This window comes from Carcharodon carcharias, chromosome 21 (assembly GCF_017639515.1).
Source record: "Carcharodon carcharias isolate sCarCar2 chromosome 21, sCarCar2.pri, whole genome shotgun sequence".
Taxonomy (NCBI): domain Eukaryota; kingdom Metazoa; phylum Chordata; class Chondrichthyes; order Lamniformes; family Lamnidae; genus Carcharodon; species Carcharodon carcharias.
The window spans coordinates 15126866-15147197 of NC_054487.1; the positions used below are offsets into that span (position 1 = coordinate 15126866).

At 43.1% G+C, this 20332-nt stretch overlaps 1 protein-coding gene across 4 annotated transcripts in view; it reads left to right on the forward strand.

The window, feature by feature from the left end:
- The window catches only part of tbxas1 (thromboxane A synthase 1 (platelet)), a 230773-nt gene that overhangs the window by 143401 nt on the left and 67040 nt on the right, over positions 1-20332 (forward strand). For all 4 annotated transcript variants that reach the window (XM_041216332.1, XM_041216334.1, XM_041216335.1 and 1 more), the window contains one exon: positions 3439-3555. In XM_041216332.1, the coding sequence (XP_041072266.1) occupies positions 3439-3555 (117 nt within the window). The remainder of the gene's footprint in view (positions 1-3438; positions 3556-20332) is intronic.

Sequence of the window (20332 nt, forward strand, 5' to 3'; positions counted from 1 at the left end):
GTCGAGGAGTGGGACTAGCTGAGTTGCTATTGCAGAGAACTGACACAGGGACAATGTGCTGAATAGCCTCCTTCTATGCTGTAACCATTCTATGATTCTAGTGTAGATACATTCAAGGAACTTGATAAACATAGAAGCTGAAGGTTACCCTGATGATGTGATCAAGAAGGCTGGGAGAATACTTTAAATGCAAAGCGAGTCATAGCAATGAAAAATGATCCCCACTCCCCCATACACAGTGAGTGCAGTTTACCTGCCTTAATACAGGACTCAGTCTCATGAAACAAAATGGTAAATCCTTGTTCTTGTTGCAAAGCCTTATCGAACAAGCTTTTCTGTTAATCATTCATTGCTTTGATGATGGTGTTAGGAGGAAAATTGAAGTAGTTCCATTGAACTGTTAGTATTGTTTGTATTATTAAATAGCCCAGTAAGTTATTTTTTTAAATTAAAAAAACCAAAATGCTTCCAGTTGAAGTTGTCCAGGAATTTCCTGAATTTGAAACACTGAAAAGTGGGAGTGACAGTCATTCTCTTTGCCCCTGTGAAATTTCCTCGCCAATCAAGATGCTCACAAAAACTTTTTCTGTCCAATCCCAGAGCGCATGCAACTTTCGGACCAGATTGGCAGGGGAAAGAGCGCACATAAAATATAAGGACACTGGTTTAAACTTTAGGTTAAGTAACTGCATCCCCCTTCAGGGCACATACAAATTATTGTATACTTGACCCATTAGTCTGTATATTTTTATTTAATAATTATTGTTTCCCTAATTGCTTTAAAAACATAAATTGCATTCAGGTCCCCGTTCGCTGACATTTGTACTCTTGTTGCTCACTTTGGACAGTTATACATTCTAATTGTTGTAGCTTCCCCTCCATCTGGATATTGTTCAATTAACACATTACTGTTGCACAAAAATGTGCTGAGATATCAGTGCAAGTGCAGGGAGATTTCTCAAAGCATGGCACGCCATGAGGTAAGACATAGCAGTGGCCACAGGAGTTGTTTTCAAAACTGATGCTCATTTGATTTATATTAACAAACTTTATTTTGATAATGACAATGATTTCAGAACTTTTTTTTTTGCATCCTTCATTATAATTTTTGTTCATGTGGTTTATCCAGTTTGGAACCCTTTGTAACTTTTCTTCTCTAGCGCCGCCCGATTGTAAATTGAAGTTGTGAATCGTGGACAGCGCTGGCAATTTTTGCAGGTTTCTACTTCTTGGTTTAGTGGCCTGAGCAAATTCAAAAGAACAACTCAGTGGCTCACCAGTAAATAAACGGCCCAATAGTCTGAACAATAATTAACTACTGGAGAATGCTCATCTGTAGTTTCAAATGTGTTTAAAAGAACGAGCTGATTCTCAAAGTCTTCCACTTCAAGTCTTTACTGTGCAATCTGCCATCTTTAAAAAAGAATTCTGTCAATACTTTTGAGAAAATTACAGAAAACATTTAGTTTATCTGTGGTTTTGTTCGTTGTAAAGTTGATGTTTATGGAACCGAATAATGATTACTATTCCCCCTCCACCCTAACACCCGTCCAACTGCCTCCTCACTCCCCTCCCCCAAACACCACCCCCACCAACACCACCCATCCCCCACTCCCCTACCCTCTTCCCTCAGCCTCTCTGAGCAGCCAGAATTTAGGACCTGACGGACCGGCTTAAAAAAAATCACAACTTCCAATATTTTGAAGCTGGTCTGTCAGGTCAATTTCACTCATTACTGGGCTTCTGCTAGTGTGGAGGATGAGAACTCCGTTTAAAACACTGAGCCCGGGGCCCCCTAACCCCCAGGCCCTGGTGTCTGGAACCATCTCCACCTCCCTCTCCCGGGCCCTGGCCAGAAGTGCTGGAGTGGCTCTCTGATGCGCTTTGGCAGCGCTACACCCCTGCTTGCAACATACGGAGTTCACTTGTTGAGTTCTAGACGTGACCGTTGACAATGCGTAAAACATTATGGCCATGATTTTATGGCCCCTCCCGCCTGGCAGGATATTACAGTCCAGCTGAATTGAATGCCACGACAGGGGCTGTAAAATCCTGGCCTATGTTCCTGAGATACCTGGAAAGAAAATAGAGTAAAGTGGCCATGAAGCTGTTGAATTGTCATTAAAACCCAACTGGTTCACTGATGCTCTTTCAGGAAGGAAACATTCTTACCTGGTTTGGCCTATACGTGACTCCAGTCCCACACCAGAGTCGTTGAATCCTGTGATGGTGGCCAACCAAGAACTGCAGTTGTACTAGACTGCTGCTCAGTGTTTCAAGAAAGCCCATCCCCACTTCCCCAGGACAACTAGGGATGCCAGCGTACCTATGTCTGAAGGATGGATAATAATTTTAAAACATATCCTGTATGTTATTAGCTTAATGGCAAAATTTAACCTAACCCCTCTAATGCATTAATCTGAACAGATATAGAATAGAATCTGAAAATTTATCAGGCTTTAAAGGTCAGGGATATTTTGATAACTGATCTGAAAGTCATCTGCCTTCCAAATGCAATGCTTCGGGGAACCATTACTGGAAACTCACGTCATTTATTGACCGATATTACATATATTCTAAACCATCGACTTCTGTGTTGTAAGTAAACACAGTCTGCAAAACTGCAATTGTGCACCATCAAAGGGACTACTATACCTTCTCTTGCATGCAATGCATCCTGGATTAAGTGAAATCAAAGTACATGGCTAGCTTTAATTTCAAAGCTTTGTCTGAAATAATTATTTCCAGTGCAGCAGCAGTAGTGAAGTAAGTTAGTGGGCAGTACTGGTAATCCAGAGACCCAGTAATGCTCTGGGGACCCAGGTTCAAATCCCGCCATGGCAGATGGTGACATTTGAATTCAATAAATATCAGGAATTGAAAATCTAATAATGACCATGAAACCATTGTTGATTTTGGTAAAACCCTATCTAGTTCACTAATGTCCTTTAGGGAAGGAAATCTGCTGTCCTCTCCTGGTCTGGCTGACATATGAGTCCAGACCTGCAGCAATGTGGTTGACTCTTAAAAATGTCCCCTGAACAATTGCAGTTAGGGATGGGCAATAAATGCTGGCCTTGCCAGCAATGTCCACATCTCACGAATGAATTTTAAAAAAAGCTTCACATCTGAGATCTGGTTTTGAGTACAAGCAGGCATGTCTGAACATCAGGTGAATATTGGATGAAGCTCAGTTATGAGGCCCACCACAGTTAAACAACCAGCCAACACTCATCCAAGTGTCTATTGGAGGAGATCTCAGGGTGGCTGCAGTGGAATTGGACCCCAGGAGTCCCACCTTCAAAAGAAGAGCAAATTTTAAAAATAAATATTTTACAAGCAGTGCTGTATTTTGGCCACTGCAGTATGTGCCCTTAAAAGTGGCCTCAAGAAACCTGAGATGCTTAGCTGGTAATAAATTATTCTTCTATCTTTCAGAAAGTTACTGTTTCCAGAAAGCCACTAAGTGACAGCCTTTTGTTCCTACAAGATGGAGATTGGAAGAATGTCCGCAGTGTCTTGACACCAACTTTCAGTAGCGCAAGGATGAGAGAGGTGAGAAGCAGTCAATGCTTTAAACATGAAAGTCTTTCCATCGACAAATGTATTTTATAAATCAATCGTTAACTGATTCCATTTCAATTTTTCAGTTTGTCTTTTTGTATGAATATTTTTCCTTATTAAAGTGACATATAAATGTGAGAAATTTGAACCCTTCCCATTTCTGGTATCTAGTGGGAATGGTACCATAATGGCAATGTAGCCCAGAGAACTAGACTAATAATTCAGAGAATGCCAGTTCAGACCCCACCATGGTAATTTGAAAATTTTAATTCCATTAAAAAAATCTGGAAATAGAAAGCTGGTGTCAGTAAAAGTGACCATGGAACTGTTGGATTGTTGTAAAAACCCAACCAGTTTACTAATGCCCTTTAAGGAAACCTGTCGTCTTTATCCTGTATTGCATATACGTGACTCAAATCCCACAGCAACATGGTTAATTCTTAACTGTCCTTAGTAAGCCACTCAGTTGTACTGGGGATATGTAATAAATGCTGGCATTGCCAGCAATATCCAGATCCTGAATTAATTAAATAAAAGAATGTCAGTATTATGCGCTCTTGGCCTAGTACAGTAGTTAATTTACAGAGTAAAGGTTCCTACAAAGCCCAAAAATGTGCTTCACTTCAGTCTCAGAAGTGCACCCCTCTTTCATTTTGTGGAGAGATTGTTCCTCCTGTGGCACTACATCGTCTTCCTAAACAATCTCAAAATACAATGAAAAACAATGGAATTAGATTACATTCAAATGATGCCAAAATTATTTCAAGGCAAGGTGACATACAAAGATACACATGCACATTTAGATGTACTTCTTAGAAGCGCTGCAAAACTTCTGATTGCTTTTGAAGTTGTGACTGTTGTTGCACAAGCATCCATTTTGTATACAGTAGGATTTCATAAACTTCAATGAGCTGAATAGCCAGTTGATTTAGCAGTGTAATGAGTTACTGCTAGTATCTGTGGTAACAGGAAAGGTGAGTTAACCAATTTTCTGGTTTTTTGCAAGAATGAGGTGTGTAGAAAATCTCCAACTTTCTAAATTACTCCTGCTATAAAGTCCAAGAACAAAGAATCAGCCATATGCAGATTTAAAGGAAATTTTAGATTACTGGCTGATTTCCTGTGGCATTGCTCACATAGAATTGGGACTTATGCTATTGTAAGAGGAAAGAGTTAACATTTCCATTGAAAGTGTTTATAAAGCAATTTGTAAAAATAATAGTGAAGTAATTAATTATTAGTTCCTGGGAATAAATAAATTGTTTACCTTTTCCAGTGTAGGTGCATCTTTGTTTCCTTCACATAAATAAATCTATATAACATGGTGGAAACACCCTTTCCTTCTGTGTGGTGTATCAACTTTTATACTGAAGTCTATGAATAATGTAAAACTATTGCTTTTCTTTATCAAATATCTCTGGACAGTACTGTCAAGGTTCTGCATATATAAATAAATTTAAGTACAGGACATTTGTTCAGAACTTTCCTCTAAACTAATGTAATACAAATCATTCCAGAATGTTTTTGCTATTTTATATTAACTGTTTTATTATCAGGCTCTTTTTAAGTTCAGAGATAAAGGGCTGGATTTGATGGGATGCCATGGTCCCAACTCTCTGGCCAAAATGTCCAGGGGAGCCCACCCAGCCAAAGAACAGCTGCCCTGCAACCATTTAACAGCCAGTTGGACTGGAGGCGGGACTTCTGCCCGTCAAGGTAGGAAGTCCTGCCTCAGAGAGCTGCCTGCCAATCAGAAGCTGGCAACCCTTCAGCAGCAGCAGCAGTGCCAGCAGCAATGGTGGTCATTGCCGGTCCTGCGCTTGGGGCTTGAGGAGGCAATCAGTACTGGATGGGGACTTAGGAAGTGTTTGGGGTCTTACCAAGACAATACTAGTTGGCAGGGCCAGGGAGAGAAATCATGGGCCCTAGTGCTTCTCCTATTTCTTGGCCCCTTATCCCACCCCGCCTCACATCCTTTGGGTGCTCAGAATTGGGAACCATAGTCACAGTGGGGTCGAACTGTTTTATGTAGGTTTAGCAAAACTTCTTGGCTTTTGTACTCTATGCCTCCATAAAGCCTAACGAAAGCTCAAGTTTCCATATGATACACTTTACAATCACAACACTCTCAGACAATTCCACACAACTAGGTCGTTCATATTATGCAACCAAATTTGTTTCTTTGAATCTGGCCCCCTGCGGTATCCAGACAGCAACATCCAAAAGACTTGAACCTCAAGCACTGCAAACAACAATCCTATGTAGAAATGAGAACATCTTGAGTTAACAGTAACATATTTTATCAGCGCATGTCTCCTAGTTTCACTTCCAAGTTTAAGAATGGCAAAATTTTCCTGTAAATTAGCACCAATTAATTCACCCGCAATAATGTGCTATTTCTATCCACATAAGTGGGCCCTGTTAACAGAAAAATTACACTTTACATTGAGTGATCAATATTTCCTCATTTTAAATTGAAACTAACCACACTTGCAAATGCCCAGCATGGAGCATATAATAGGAGGGCAAAGTACTGCAGATGTAAGAGATCTGAAATCTAAACAGAAAATGCTGGAAATACTTAGCAGGTCTGGCAGCACGTGTGGAGAGAAAAACAGAGGTCAGTGACCCTTCATTAGAACTAGTGCAGATCATGGACCTGAAGCATTGACTCTGTTTCTCTCTCAGGTCCATCATCTGCGCCAGTTCTGATGAAGGGTCACTGACCTCTGTTTCTCTCTGCACAGATGCCACCAGATGTGCTGAGCGTTTCCAACACCCCCTCTTCTATTGAAGCAGAAATAACCCCTTTTGCCAGCTCTCCAAAAAGCAGTCAGACTTCCTGTGAGCCTCTCATTCTCCTTCAACCAGAAACCTAGCAACAGCTGCTTGAGATCTGGTTTGGCACAACATTAAACATAAATTTTTTTAAAAAGTTAAGATTTGAAGAAAACATAAAGAACAATGTCAAAGCATTAAATTGATCATTCAAAAACAAGTCATTAATAAAAATGACATTAAAAATTGCTAAACAGCAGACCTAACTAATAAAACCGTTTTTGTCTTTTCACTAAAGAAGCAGAGCTAGAGAGAGACAGACCACATTCCCTCACACACTCACTTTCTTGAACACTCATTCATTCACTCTTTCACACACACTTATAGTAATTTTAGTGAAAAGGCCCAAACTTCTCAAGTTTCTCTTCCTAACTCTGCCTCCTTATCCTTAAAAATACCTTGGTGAACCCAAAATGCCCCTTTTCTATTACTTTTATATCCTTCCTATTTGAGGGTGCTCATAGTTACACAGCCTATGCCTTGCAAAAAATTTCAGAACTGGCACTTGCTCACATCCCACCCCCCCCCCCCCCCCCCCCCCCCCCCCACCCACCCACCCACCCACCCACCCACCCACCCACCCGGGCATGAGGGGTTTGAAGATTTTCTCACTGAGGAAGCGTTTGGGACAGTTGTGAAGGTGGCAAGACGTACTTCCTCGGTTCTAACAGTCCTGGATCTTGCTGTTCCTACAGCCACTGCTCCTCCTAGCCTCCCTGACCTGCTCTGCCATCATGACTCCTGTCATTCTTTTGTGGGCCTGCATAGGAGGGCAAAAGCATGGCACATGGTGGACTACATCAGCTAAGATGCACCCTGGCTACAAAAATAATTAGCCACGCGGACTCATGCTTTCCTTCAATACCACATATATTACAGAACTTTGTCCCCAGAGTGGAGTGCCCACCTCATGCTTGACTGCAAACACATTGAGGCAGACAGGCAGCCAATTGAGAGAGGAGGAGCAGTGCTGTCCACGCCTGGGTGGTTATTGCTGTGTAAGTGCTGCTTGGTAGCAATGTTGATGATACCTTCCATTGTTCTGCTGATGATTGAGATTAGACTGATGGAGCGATTTGTCCCTGCTTTTTGTGGACCTTTATTTGGCTATTTATTGGAGTCTCCTCCTGTTTGTTCCTTAATTGTTCCCCACCATTCACGACTGGATGTGGTAGGACTACGGAGCTTAGATCTGATCTATTGGTTGTGGGATCGTTTAGCTTTGTCTATAGCATGCTACTTCCACTATTTGGCATGCAAGTAGTCCTGTGTTGTAGCCTTGCAGGTTGACCCCTCATTTTTAAGTATGCCTGGTGCTGCTCCTGGCATGCCCTCCTGCACTCTTCATTGAGCCAAAATTGATCCCCCAGCTTGATGGTAATGGTAGAGTGGGGGATATGCCAGGCCATGAGGTTACAGATTGTTGTTGTACATAATTCTGCTGCTGCTCGTGGCCCACAGTGTCTCGATCTATTCAAAATCTATCCCATTTAGCATGGTGGTAGTGCCACACAACACAATGGAGGGTATCGTCAATCTGAAGATGGGGCTTCATCTCCACAAGGATTGTGCAGTGCTTGCTCCTACCAGTACTGTCATGGACAGATGCATCTGTGGCAGGCAGGTTGAAGAGGATGAATTCAAATATGTTTTTTCCTCTTGTTGGTTCCCTCACCATCTGCCGCAGACCCAGTCTAGCAGTTATGTACTCGGTCAGTAGTGGTGCTACCAAGCCACTCTTGGTGATGGACATTGAAGTCCCTCAGCCAGAGAACATTCTGTGCCCTTATCACCCTCAGTGCTTCCTCCAAGTGGTGTTCAACATGGAGGAGCACTGATTCATCAGCTGAAGGGGGTGCGGTAGGTGGTAATCAGCAGGACGTTTCCTTTCCCATGTTTGACCTGATGTCATGAGGCATCATGGACCTGGAGTCATTGTTGAAGGGTCCAAGGGCAACTCCCTCCAGACTGTATACCCAGGGATGGTGGTGTCTGAGACATTGTTTGTAAGTTATGATTCTGAGAGTATGGCTATGTCAGGCTGTTGCTTGACTAGTCTGTGAGACAGCTGTCCCAATTTTGGCACAAGCCCTCAGATGTTAGTAAGGAGGACTTTTCAGGGTTAGCAGGGCTGAGATTGCCATTGTCTTTTCTGGTGCCTAGGTCGATGCTGGGTGGTCTGTCTGGTTTAATTCCTTTTAGACTTTGTAGTGGTTTGATACAACTGAATGGTTTGCTAGGCCATTTCAGAAGGCATTAAAGAGGCAGCCTCATTGATGTGGATTTGCAGTCAAATGTAGGCCAGGCCAGGTAAGAACAGCAGGTTTCCTTTGCTAAAGAACATAAGTGAAGCAGATGTGCTTTTACGACAATCAACAATGGTTTTATGGTCACTATTTTCAAACTAGCTTTTTTTAAATTCCAAATTTATTAATTGAATTTAAATTCCAGCAGCTGCCATTGTGGGATTTGAACTCATTTCCCAAGAGAATTAGCCTGGGTCTCGGGATTACTAAATCTAGTGACAATGACATTACCACTACACCACTACCACTTTCCTGCTCCCCTTAGAACAAAATGTTCAAGATTGGGATTGATAGGTTTTTGTAAGGTCAGAATATTAATGGATCTGGAGTTAAGGTGGTTAAATGCAGTTGAGGTAGATATTAGCCACGACCTAATTAACTGGTGGAAAAGGCTCAAGTGGCTGGTTGACCTACACCTGTTTTCATGCTACAAGGGTATGCAATTAGAGTGAAACTCATTATAATTATAAATAGCAGAACTGCAGAAAGAAGAAAAAAGTGAAGGGATAGATGGGAAACCTCATGGGCAGGATTTAACGTCTAGCGGATGAGCACGCACCCGACCTGATCGGGTGTAAAATTTACACGTCATAACATCGAGCCAGGGTCCTGACGTGGTCATGCACTCTTACGATCTTCCAGTTGGCAGGCGCGCGTGAAAATTGGCAGTGTGCCCACCGACAATTGAGGGCTGTTAAGCCCATTAGAGTTTCATTGAACTGCCATTTTTTTGCTGCCCACTCAACCGTTTGATTGGCGGGTGGGCGAATAGGCCCGGCAGCCTTTGCTTTTTTTAACGAAGCGTCATCCGTGGGTGGGGTGGGGTTTCCCAACGGCGAATAAAAAGGTGGAAAAAATTTTTCAAGTTCCTTTCAAACATTTCCCGCTTCATGTGACTGAGTCACATGTAGGGACGTGTTTGGATCATCTTTTAAATCTTTGTTTTTGTTTCTCCAGTTCCTCAGCTCCCTGAGGTATCTCTGTGCCCTCAGGGAGCCTTCAGCACACGCGTCCCCGCGCATGCACAGACGTCCACGCTCACCCTCCTCCCGCACCCCCCCCCCCCCCCACCCCCACCCTGGCAGCGCTGAGCATTGCCACGCGCACTTCATGCTGGATGATGGGGAGGGGAGACAGCTGTAAAGTGCTCCATGGTTAATAGAGTCGCAGAATGATAACTTTTGTGAGGTACTGAAGGGCTGCTGACACCTGTGAAACCATCCCCCCAGCAAAAGAATTGATTGTCTGGATTTTCTGATCAATTTTACTTTTAATGCTGGCATTGACCAGTTCATTTTCAAGAAGGAAAAAAAGGGGAAAACCTAGATTTCTGTAGTACCTTTCATAACCTCAGGACATTTAAAGTACTTTACATACACAGAGAAGTACTTTTGAAGTGTATTCACTGTTGCAAATAGGGAAACCCATCAGCCAGTTGGCACACAGCAAGTCAAAAACAGCAATCAGATAGTAACCAGGTAACCTGATTTCTGTTGGTTGAGGATAAATGTTGTCCAGGATATTGGAAGAATTTCCATGCACTTCTTCAAAATAGTGCAGCTCTTCCTCAGTACTGCTGGATTTATTAGCCGGAATTATAAATTAAGACAACTGCAGTTAGAAGATCCAGTTTAGTTCCTTCCGAAGGGAAAGAGACAATACTGGGAGGAGAGTTACCAAGATTTTCTCAAAAACATGCATGTTTTTTTAATTATGTATAATTTGAAGACATGTAACATACTAACCATGTAATTTATAGTAACAGTGTATTTCACTAGCTGTTCAGCCAACATAGCTGTCTTCCAACATCGCTTTTCACAGTGAGACTGCAGTTACTTTATTATTCACTGAACTTGCCTTGCTGAGCCAAGAGTAATTCTTTTTTTGAACCGTCAGTTGATAAACATCTTTGTTCTTTTCCACAAAACTGCAGTGAAGGTTACCGATTTAATTTACATGGCTTGGCAGCAGCAATTGGACAATGAAACTATCGTCTTTTTTTCATAAAGGGAGTGTGGGTGGGGGGAAAGAAATTCCTTGTCAAAATCTGCCTGCCGTTTAAAGCTTGCCACCTATTAAAGTGATGAAGGATACAGGAGTCCTTATGAGAAGCACCATTCCTCACTCCCATGTCAGAGGAACTTAACATTTTTATAAAGATAGCGTTCCCTCGGAAGGAAAATATTGGGAGGCTTGTCATGTTATCCAAGCAGCCTGTTCTTATGTCAGTGCTTCAGCATCAAGGCAGCCAGCAGTTTCCTGGCAACCATGTGGAACTATTGGTCAGTTATTCATTTACAGCCTGCCATTCCCAGACAGTAATTAGAAAAATGCTGTGTGCAAGCCAGCTTGTGAGTCTGCGAAAGAAACCGTCCCAGCTTCTTGCAAGTATTCAAGACAATCCAAATATAAAAAAAAAGGTGTTTATTACATGGGAACATGATACTGGCAACAACTCCAACCATAAGGCTTCACTTCCTATGAAACTAGTAGTTTGCCTTCCATATAACTGCAGGTAGATACCTTAACGCCAGTTTGCGTGTTGGACCAGTGCCAAGCAGAATAAGCTCCTGGCTTTTTTATTGTTTCAGTACGTAACAAGGTCAGGGATGTCTGAAGAACAGCCCTGAAGCATCTCATTGGCTGGTTCTGATGTCCCAGGGGCTTACTCACCTGTGATCCACTCTTGACCCAGTCTGACACCTTAACCTACAGCCCTTTTATGCATTTTCAATTGTACAATTTTAATTTAAATATGTAATTTAGTGGGGGAGCAGTGTTTATTTCTATCTGTTCCTTAAATTTAATGTTTTATATCATACATCTAAATATGTGGCCAGTGGAGGTCTGTTGGATGCAAGTAAAACGTTTGGACTCCTCTGTCTTGCCCACCTTTTGCTGACCTTCCATCAGACCTTTGCCAATACTCACTTATATATAGTCACCAGAATATGAACGGAAGTGACTGTGGCTAGTTTGCCCTCTGACCTTCTCTCTCGGTGAGGAACTGACACAATTTCATTCTGCACTTGCACCAAGTTGAGACCAGAAATGAGATGTAAAAAGATCCTGCTAGACTATGTGAAGAAGAGCAAGTAGTTCTCAAAGCTTCCTGCCTAAACTTCTTCCATGACCAAGACCACCAGGAAATTATAAACTGGGCATTCATCTTATTGCTGCTTTTAGAACATTGTTAATGCTGCACTTACCTATCTGACAAGGGACACTCCACTCCAAAACTACCTTTATGTCAGACCTTTAATATTACACAATGCTCCAAAGTAGTTCACAAAGGCAACCAGGTAACAAGCATCATCAATAGTGGTGCCCGCCGAAGTCATGATTAATGAAAGAGGTTTTGAGAAGGTGTTTGATGGAATGGAGGGGTTTAGAATGTCAATTACAATGTATGGGAGTAACATGGCTGAAGGCAGCATAGCCAGAAGTTTCACAGCAGACAGGGAATGCAAAGGGTATCAAAAGTTGGAAGAGTGTGTGCGGCATGTAGGGCTTGAAGAAGTTGTAGAGTTGGGATAGGAGGGATGAGGGAGGGACTTTGTGAGCACAAGGATTTTGAAATTGTTTCATTGGAGCCAAATGAAGGATGGTGATTACAGAGTTAATAGTGCATGAGACCCTGTAGGCTATTATAAGGGATGGTAGAGTTTGGACAAGTTAAATTTTTGAAGCTGGGAGGCCAAAGTTTGGAGATGACAAGAGACTCGCATTGGGAGTGACACAGGTGAGCGAGGTTCCAGATGTGGAAATATGTAGTCTTGATGGGTGGCTACCACGTAGGATTTGAAACTTAGCTCAGAGTTTAACATGCTTCAACAGCTGTGCATTGTTAGTCTCAGACTGAGCGACCTACCTTGGAAAAAGGACACAATTGGGAGTGTCCATGACGCAGAGCTTTTGGTGAGAAGAGCAACATTTCACTACAGTTCAACAAATTATCACACTGCTGCTTCAATACATGATTTGAATATCTCGATGTGGCCTTACCTGGTCATAAGAAAATTATACACAGTTGATATTCCAGTGTGTCTGTCAGTACACATGTGACTCTATTGCTGTTACACTTGGATAGAATGGTTAAACTCATGGTTGACTGACTGTGGTGTTGCCCAGTGATTGTTGTACATCTTGAAAGCAGAGCATTAATCCACCAACCAATTCACAATACCCAAGATCACCTCCATGGTTTGGGAGGGGAGACCTTAGTAAACTTGAGCTTATCCAAAACTTTGTTACCGATATTCTAATGCTAACCAATTCCCCATTACCATTGTGCTCATTAGTTAGTCTACATTGGCTCCTGGTGCAGCAACGCCTCAATTTTAAAATTCTCATCCTTTTTTCAAATCCCTTCATGGCCTTGCCTCTCCCTATTTCTGTAACCTCCTGCAGCCCTCTGAGACATCTTCGCTCCTCCAATACTTCGGCAGAATCCTGTCAGCTACGCAGAGGCAGCTTTAGAGGTGGGGATGGAGGGAATTTTAGAAATCATCATTTTGAGGAGGCTCCCCTACATGTTCACCAATTTTGCCGAGGTGGGGTGAGATCGGCATCAACTACTTCGGAGCAAATTAGCAACACTGCAGGGATCGGCTCCCCAGCTGGGTCAAAGCCTAGTAGATGGCTGGAGGTGGCCTCTCGGTGGCAGGCTCAGGTCCCACCTGCCCTCCTGTAATTCTGCTCCCTCCCTCCAGTTCCCTGGAGCCAAGGGGTGCCAGAGGGCCATAGCTATGGCCACAGGCCACCCTGTGGAGGGGTTTCCACAGTTTATTTTAGTTAGATTTTAGAGGATGATTCCAACCTCTGTCACCCTCTTGGTGCCCCACCCTCCCAACCCTCCTGGTTGGGCTGCCCACCGCCCAGAGCCATTGGCCATCCAGCCTGTGCAGCCTGCTCGTCATCCTTAATTGACCATCTCTGGCAAGATTGTGCAAATGGGCAGTCTCAAAAACCATTGGAGGTCTGAACCTGGAAATGGAAATGAAAAGCTAAGACAGTAATATTCCATCCTTTATCTATTGTGTATTCGTCCTTCATTGCTCTACCATTAGCAGCTGTGTCTTCAGCCGCCTCAGCCCTAAGATCTGGAATTCCATCTCTAAATTTCTCCATCTTTCTACCACCCTCTCATCGTTTAAGATGTACTGTAAAGCCTACATCTTACATCTACATTCCTATAACCTAGGAAGGCAAATGGAGTATTGTTGATTATTGCAAGGGGAATGGAATATAAAAGTAGGGAGGTTTTACTACAGTTGTACAAGGCATTGATGAGACCACTTCTGGGGTACTGTGTACCTGTTTTGGTCACCTTATTTAATAAAAGAAAAAATGCATTAAAATGCATCAGAGAAGGTTCACTTGACTGATACCTGGGATGTGGGGTGGTGGAATTATCTTAGGAGGAAAGGTTGAGCAGGCTGGGCCTATAGCCATTAGAGTTTAGAAGAACAATAGGTGACCTTATTGAAACATATAAGACCCTGAGGGGACTTGACAGAGTGGATGCTGAAAGGATGTTTCCCCTCGTGGGAGAGACTAGAACTAGGAGACACAATTTAAAAATAAGGATCTCTCATTTAAGACAAAGTTGAGAAGTAATTTTTTCTCTCAGAGGATTGTGTGTCTTTGGAACTCTCTTCCCCGGAGAGCGGTGGAGGCAGGTTCATTGAATATTTTAAAGGCAGAGGTAGATAGATTCTTGACTAACAAGGGAGTCAAAGGATAGTGGGGGCAGGTGGAATGTGGTGTTGAGGCCACAATTAGATCTGCCATGATGTTATGGAATGGTGGAGCAGGCTCAAGGGGCCATATACTCCTGCTGCTAATTCATATGTTCATATCTTTGACCAAACTTTTGGTCATTTGTTCTAATATCTACTTACATGGCTTGATATCAAATCCTGTTTGATAATGCTCTTTTGAATTGCCTTGGACCATTTTATTCCATTAAATGTAGCATAATATCTGAGTTGTTAAGTTTGAAAATATCCTCTGGATGGTTGACACATTGCAGATCTTCTGTGTCACCCAATCTAAGATTTAACAAAAATTCAGGAGAAATATTAGATGGATTTCAAGTACAAAATCCATTCCTGAGCGAAGAACAGGAGGAGTGTAACACAATTTTCCTAAGCTAGCGATAACTCCAAGACAGTAAACTGCAGGATTCTTGATTTCTACCCCAAGATATTTTTGCCAGGGAGATGTCCCAAAGTTGAACGAAACTAATGAAAGCAAATATTTTAGCCCATTGGTAATTTGTGAAATGGAATAAGTTGATAACATCTGAATCCTGGACACCAACTGCATATTTATACCATGATTGTTGCATATAGGGCACCAGTCTTCACTGAGTGGTGGTACATTCACCTCTGGGTTCAAGCCCCACTCCAGGGATTTGAACACATAATCCAGCCTGACATTTCAATGCAGTACTGGGTGAGTGTTGCATGGTCAATATGTGTTGTTAAACTGAGGGCCTGTCTCACTCTCAGCTGAACGCAAGAGATCCTATGGAATTTGTAACCTCATGGCCCTGCATCTGCCTCATTCTAAGATTGCCATCAAGCCAGGGGATCAACCCTACTTCAGTTAGGAGTGCAGGAAAGCATGCCAGGAGCAGCACTGAGCATACCTAAAAATATGGTACCAACCTGGCGAAGCTACAACACAGGACCACCTGCATGATAAACAGCGGAAGCAGCATACGGTAGACAGAGCCAAGTGATCCCACAACTAATAGATCAGATGCAGTCCTGCCTTATTTAGTTGTGAATGCTGGCAATTAAACAACTTACCGGAGGAGGGGGCTCCACAAATATTCCCATCCTTAATGGCGGGGGAGTCCCACACATCAGTGCAAAAGGCAAAGCTGAAGCATTTGCAACCATCTTCAGCCAGAGATGCCGAGTAAATGATCCGACTTGGCTTCTTTCCGAGATCCCCAGCATCACAGTTGCCAGTCTTCAGTCAATTCAGTTGACTCCTCATGATATCAAGGAATGGCTGAAGGCACTGGGCACAGCAAAGACAATGGGCCCTGACAACATTTCAACATTAGAAATCATAGAACCATAGAAAAGTTACAGCACAGAAGGAGGCCATTCGGCCCATCTTGTCCATGCCAGCCCGAGGACACCCAGGTGCCCTTTCTCATCCCACCTTCCTGCACCCGGCCCATAGCCCTGCAGCTTACAGCACTTAAGGTGCAGAGCCAGATGCAGAACTTTTTAAAATAGTTTGGAGTTTCTGTCTGTACCACCAACTTGGGCAGCGAATTCCAGACACCCACTACCCTCTACGTAAAAAAGTTCTTCCTCATGTCCACCCTACACCTTCTGCCACTTATCTTGAACCTATGTCCCCTGGTTCTGGAATTCTCCACCAAGGGAAACAATTTTATCCTGTCCACCCCATCTACTCCCCTCATAATTTTGTACACCTCAATGAAGTCACCTCTCAGCCTTCTTTGTTCTAAGGAAAATAACCCCAACCTATCCAATCTCTCCTCATAGCTACACTTTTCTAACCCTGGCAACATTCTTGTAAACCTCCTCTGCATTCTCTCCAGAGCTATTACGTCCTTCCTGTAATGTGACCAGAACTGCACACAATACTCCAGTTGTGGCCTCACCAGTGTTTTATACGATTCCAACATTATATCCTTCCTTTTATATTCTATACCTCTGCCAATGAAGGAGAGCATTCCATATGCCTTCTTTACAACCTTTGTCTACTTGAACTGCTGCCTTGAGGGACCTGTGTACTTGTATGCCAAGATCTCTCACTTCATCTACCCCTCTTAGTATATTCCCATTTATTGTGTAATCCCTGTAACTGTTCGACCTCCCTAAACGCATGACCTCACACTTCTCTGTTAAAATCCATCTGGCACTTTACCGTCCACTCCACCATCCCATTTATATCATTTTGGAGATTATGGCTATCCTCTACACTATCCACTACTTGGCCAATCTTTGTGTCATCTGCAAATTTCCCAATCATGCCCCCACATTCACATCCAAATCGTTAATATATAACACAAACAGCAAGGGTCCCAACACTGAACCCTGTGGAACACCACTTGAGACAACTTTCCATTTGCAAGGGCATCCATCGACCATTACCTTTTGTTTCCTGTTACAAAGCCAACCTTTTATCCAGTTTTCCACATTATCCTGAATCCCATGGGCTTTTACTTTCCTGACCAATCTGCCATGTGGGACCTTGTCAAATGCCTTGGAAAAATCCATGTACACAACATCCATTGCACTACCTTCATCAACCCTTCTTGTCACTTCCTCAAAGAATTCAATCAAATTTGTGAGGCAAGACCTTCCTTTAACAAATCCATGCTGACAATCCCTGACCAGTCCATGCCTTTCCACATGACAGTTAATCCTATCTCTCAGGATTGATTCTATTAATTTGCTCACCACTGATGTAAGACTAACTGGCCTATAATTGTTTGGCATTTCCTTTGATCCCTTTTTAAACAATGGAACTACGTTTGCATTTCTCCAGTCCTCCGGTATCTCTCCTGTATCTAGTAAAGATTGGAAAATCATCCTCAGAGCATCTGCTATCTCCTCCCTGACTTCCTTCAGCAGCCTCGGAAACAATCCATCTGGCCCTGGTGACTTATCAACTTTCAAGGATTTCAACCCTTCGAGTACTACCTTAGTACTGACAACTTGTGCTGCAGAACTAACTGCACCCTTAACCAAGCTGTTCTAGAACAGCTACAACACTGGCATCTACCTGACAATATGGAAAACTGCCCAAGTATGTCCTTTTCACAAAAAGCAGGACAAATCCAGTGCTCCCAATTACTGCCCGTCAGTCTAATCTCGATCGTCAGCAAAGTGATGGAAAGTGTGGTCGACATTGTTGTCAAGCGGCACTTTCACAGCAATCACCTGTTCATTGACACTCAGTTTGGGTTCCGCCAGGGCACTCAGCACCTGACTTCATTGCAGCCTTAGTCCAAACATGGACAAAAGAGCTGAACTCAAGAGATAAGGTGAGAGTGACTGCCCTTAGCATCATGGCAGTTTTTGACTGAGTGTGAAACAAAGGAGCCCTAGCAAAATTGAAGTCAATGGGAATCAGAGGGAAAACTCTTCACTAGCTGGTGTCATACCTAGCACTAAAGAAGGTTATTAGAAACATAGGAAATAGGAGCAGGAGTAGGTAATTCGGCCCCTCAAGCCTGCTGCACTATTCAGCTAGATCATGGTTGATCATGGCTGATCCTCTACCTCAGCGCCATTTTCCCGCAGTATCCCGTATCCCTTGATATCTTTAATGTCTAGAAAATTATTGACCTCTGTCTTGAACGTAATGACTGAGCCTTCACAATTCTCTGGGGTAGAGACTTTCAAAGATTGACCACTCTCTGAGTTAAGAAATAGCCCCTCATCTCAAGCCCAAATGGGCCTATCTCTTATTCTGAGGCTGTGCCTCCTGTTTCTAGACCTCTCAGCCAGGGGAAGCATCCTTCCTGCATCCACCCTGTCGAGCTCTATAAGAATTTTGTATGTTGCAGTGAGATCACCTCTCATTCTTCTAAACTTGAGAGAATATCGGCTCAGTCTCCTCAATCTCTCCTGATAGGACAAGTCTGCCATCCCAGGAATCAGCCAGGTGAACCTTTTTGTTGCATTCCCTCTATTGCAATTATATCCTTCCTTAGGTAAGGAGACCAAAACTACACAATACTATAGGTGTGGACACACCAAGGCTCAATGCAATTGCAGCAAGCAATTGTGGCTGTGGTTGTTAGAGACCAACCATCTCAGCCCCAGTGTCCAAGGCCCAACCATCTTCAACTGTTTCATCAATGACCAATGTCCTTCCATCATAAAGTCAGAAGTGGTGATATTCGCTGATGATTGCACGGTGTTCAATATCGTTTGCGACTCCTGAGATGCTAAAGCAAGACCTGGACAACATTCAGGCTTGGGCTGATAAGTGACATGTAAAATTCAAACCACACAAGTGTCAAGCAATCACCATCTCCAACAAGACAGAATCTAACCATCTCCTCTTGACATTCAAAGGTATTAGCATCGCTGAATTCCCTACCATTAACATCCTGGGGATTACCATTGACCCAAAACTTAACTGGACTAGCCATATAAATACTGTGGCTATAATAGCAGGTCAGAGGCTGGGAATTTTGTAGCAAGTAACTCACCTCCTGACTCCCCAAAGCCTGGTCATTATCCACAAGGCATAAATCAGGAGTGTGATGGAATACTCTCCACTTGCCTGGATGAGTCTGGTTCCGACTAAAGAACTAAACACTAAAGAAGCTTGAAACCTTCCAGAACAAAGCAAACCACTTGATTGGCACCCCACCCACCACTTTAAACATTCACTCCCTCCACTGCTGACACACACTACCATATACAAGATGCACTGCAGCAACTTAACAAGGTTCCTTCGACAGCACCTTCCAAACCTGCAATCTCAACCACCTTACAGGATAAGAGCAATATATACATGGAAACACTACCACCTACATGTTGCCCTCCAAGCTACTTGCTATTCTGAATTGGGGTTATATCACAATTCCTCTACTGTTGCTGGGTCAAAGTCCTGGAACTCCCTTCCTAACAGTATTGTAGATATACCTAAATAAGCTGGACTGCAGCGGTTCAAGAAGGCTGATCACTACCAACTTCTCAATGGCAATTAGGCATGGGTAATAAATGCTGGGCTTGCCAGCAATGCTTACATCCCATAAAAAGATTAAAACCATTTGAGGAAGAGCAGGAGAGTGTCAACCAATATTGTTAATGCAGATGATCTGATTATTATCACAGTGCTGTTTTTGGGGTTATGCTATGTGCAATTTGGCTGTTTTTCATTGGCTGTGAGGCACTTTGGGACATCCTGAGGTTGTAATCTGCTGAAGAAACTAAATTAATGTTACAATGTTAGTGGTAATGCCTTTACCTCACCCACATGGTGCCCACTTTATCAACGTGTGACTTCTTAAGCCTCTTTCCCCATCCCCTCCACCAACAAATGTGAACAGCTCACGGACTTTTTTGGCACAAAGATTGAGACAGCTGCCTCCCTCCCTTCCAGCAGCCCACCTTGCTAAATTTCCTTTAACACTGCTCCCTGCTCTAACATCTTTCTCCAGTTGGTCTCCTATTTCCCAATATGCTCTCCATTGAATTTTCACCATCTGCCACAGTGAGGATTTGAACCCCATTAGCTTGGGCCTCTGGATTATTAATCCAGTGCCAATACCACTACACCACCACCACCTCCCCCTGGTTGATGATGTTTCTGATCATAACAGTTCTGATGAAGCGTTAACTCTGTTTCTCTCCATCGATGCTGCCTGGCCTGTTGAGTTTTCCAGCATATTCTGTTTTTTTCTCAGATTTCCAGCATCTGCAAATATCTTGCTTTTGTTCTACCTCTGTGCTACCCGCCTGAACCATTTCACTGCCTCTGTGTTGTCAGACTGCTTGTCCAGCATCCAGCCCCTGGTGAGCTGCAATTTCCATCATCTTTGGCTCTAGTTACAAACTGCATACCCTTACTACTGGTTTCATCCCCCTCTCTTGCCTCTTCTTTTTAAG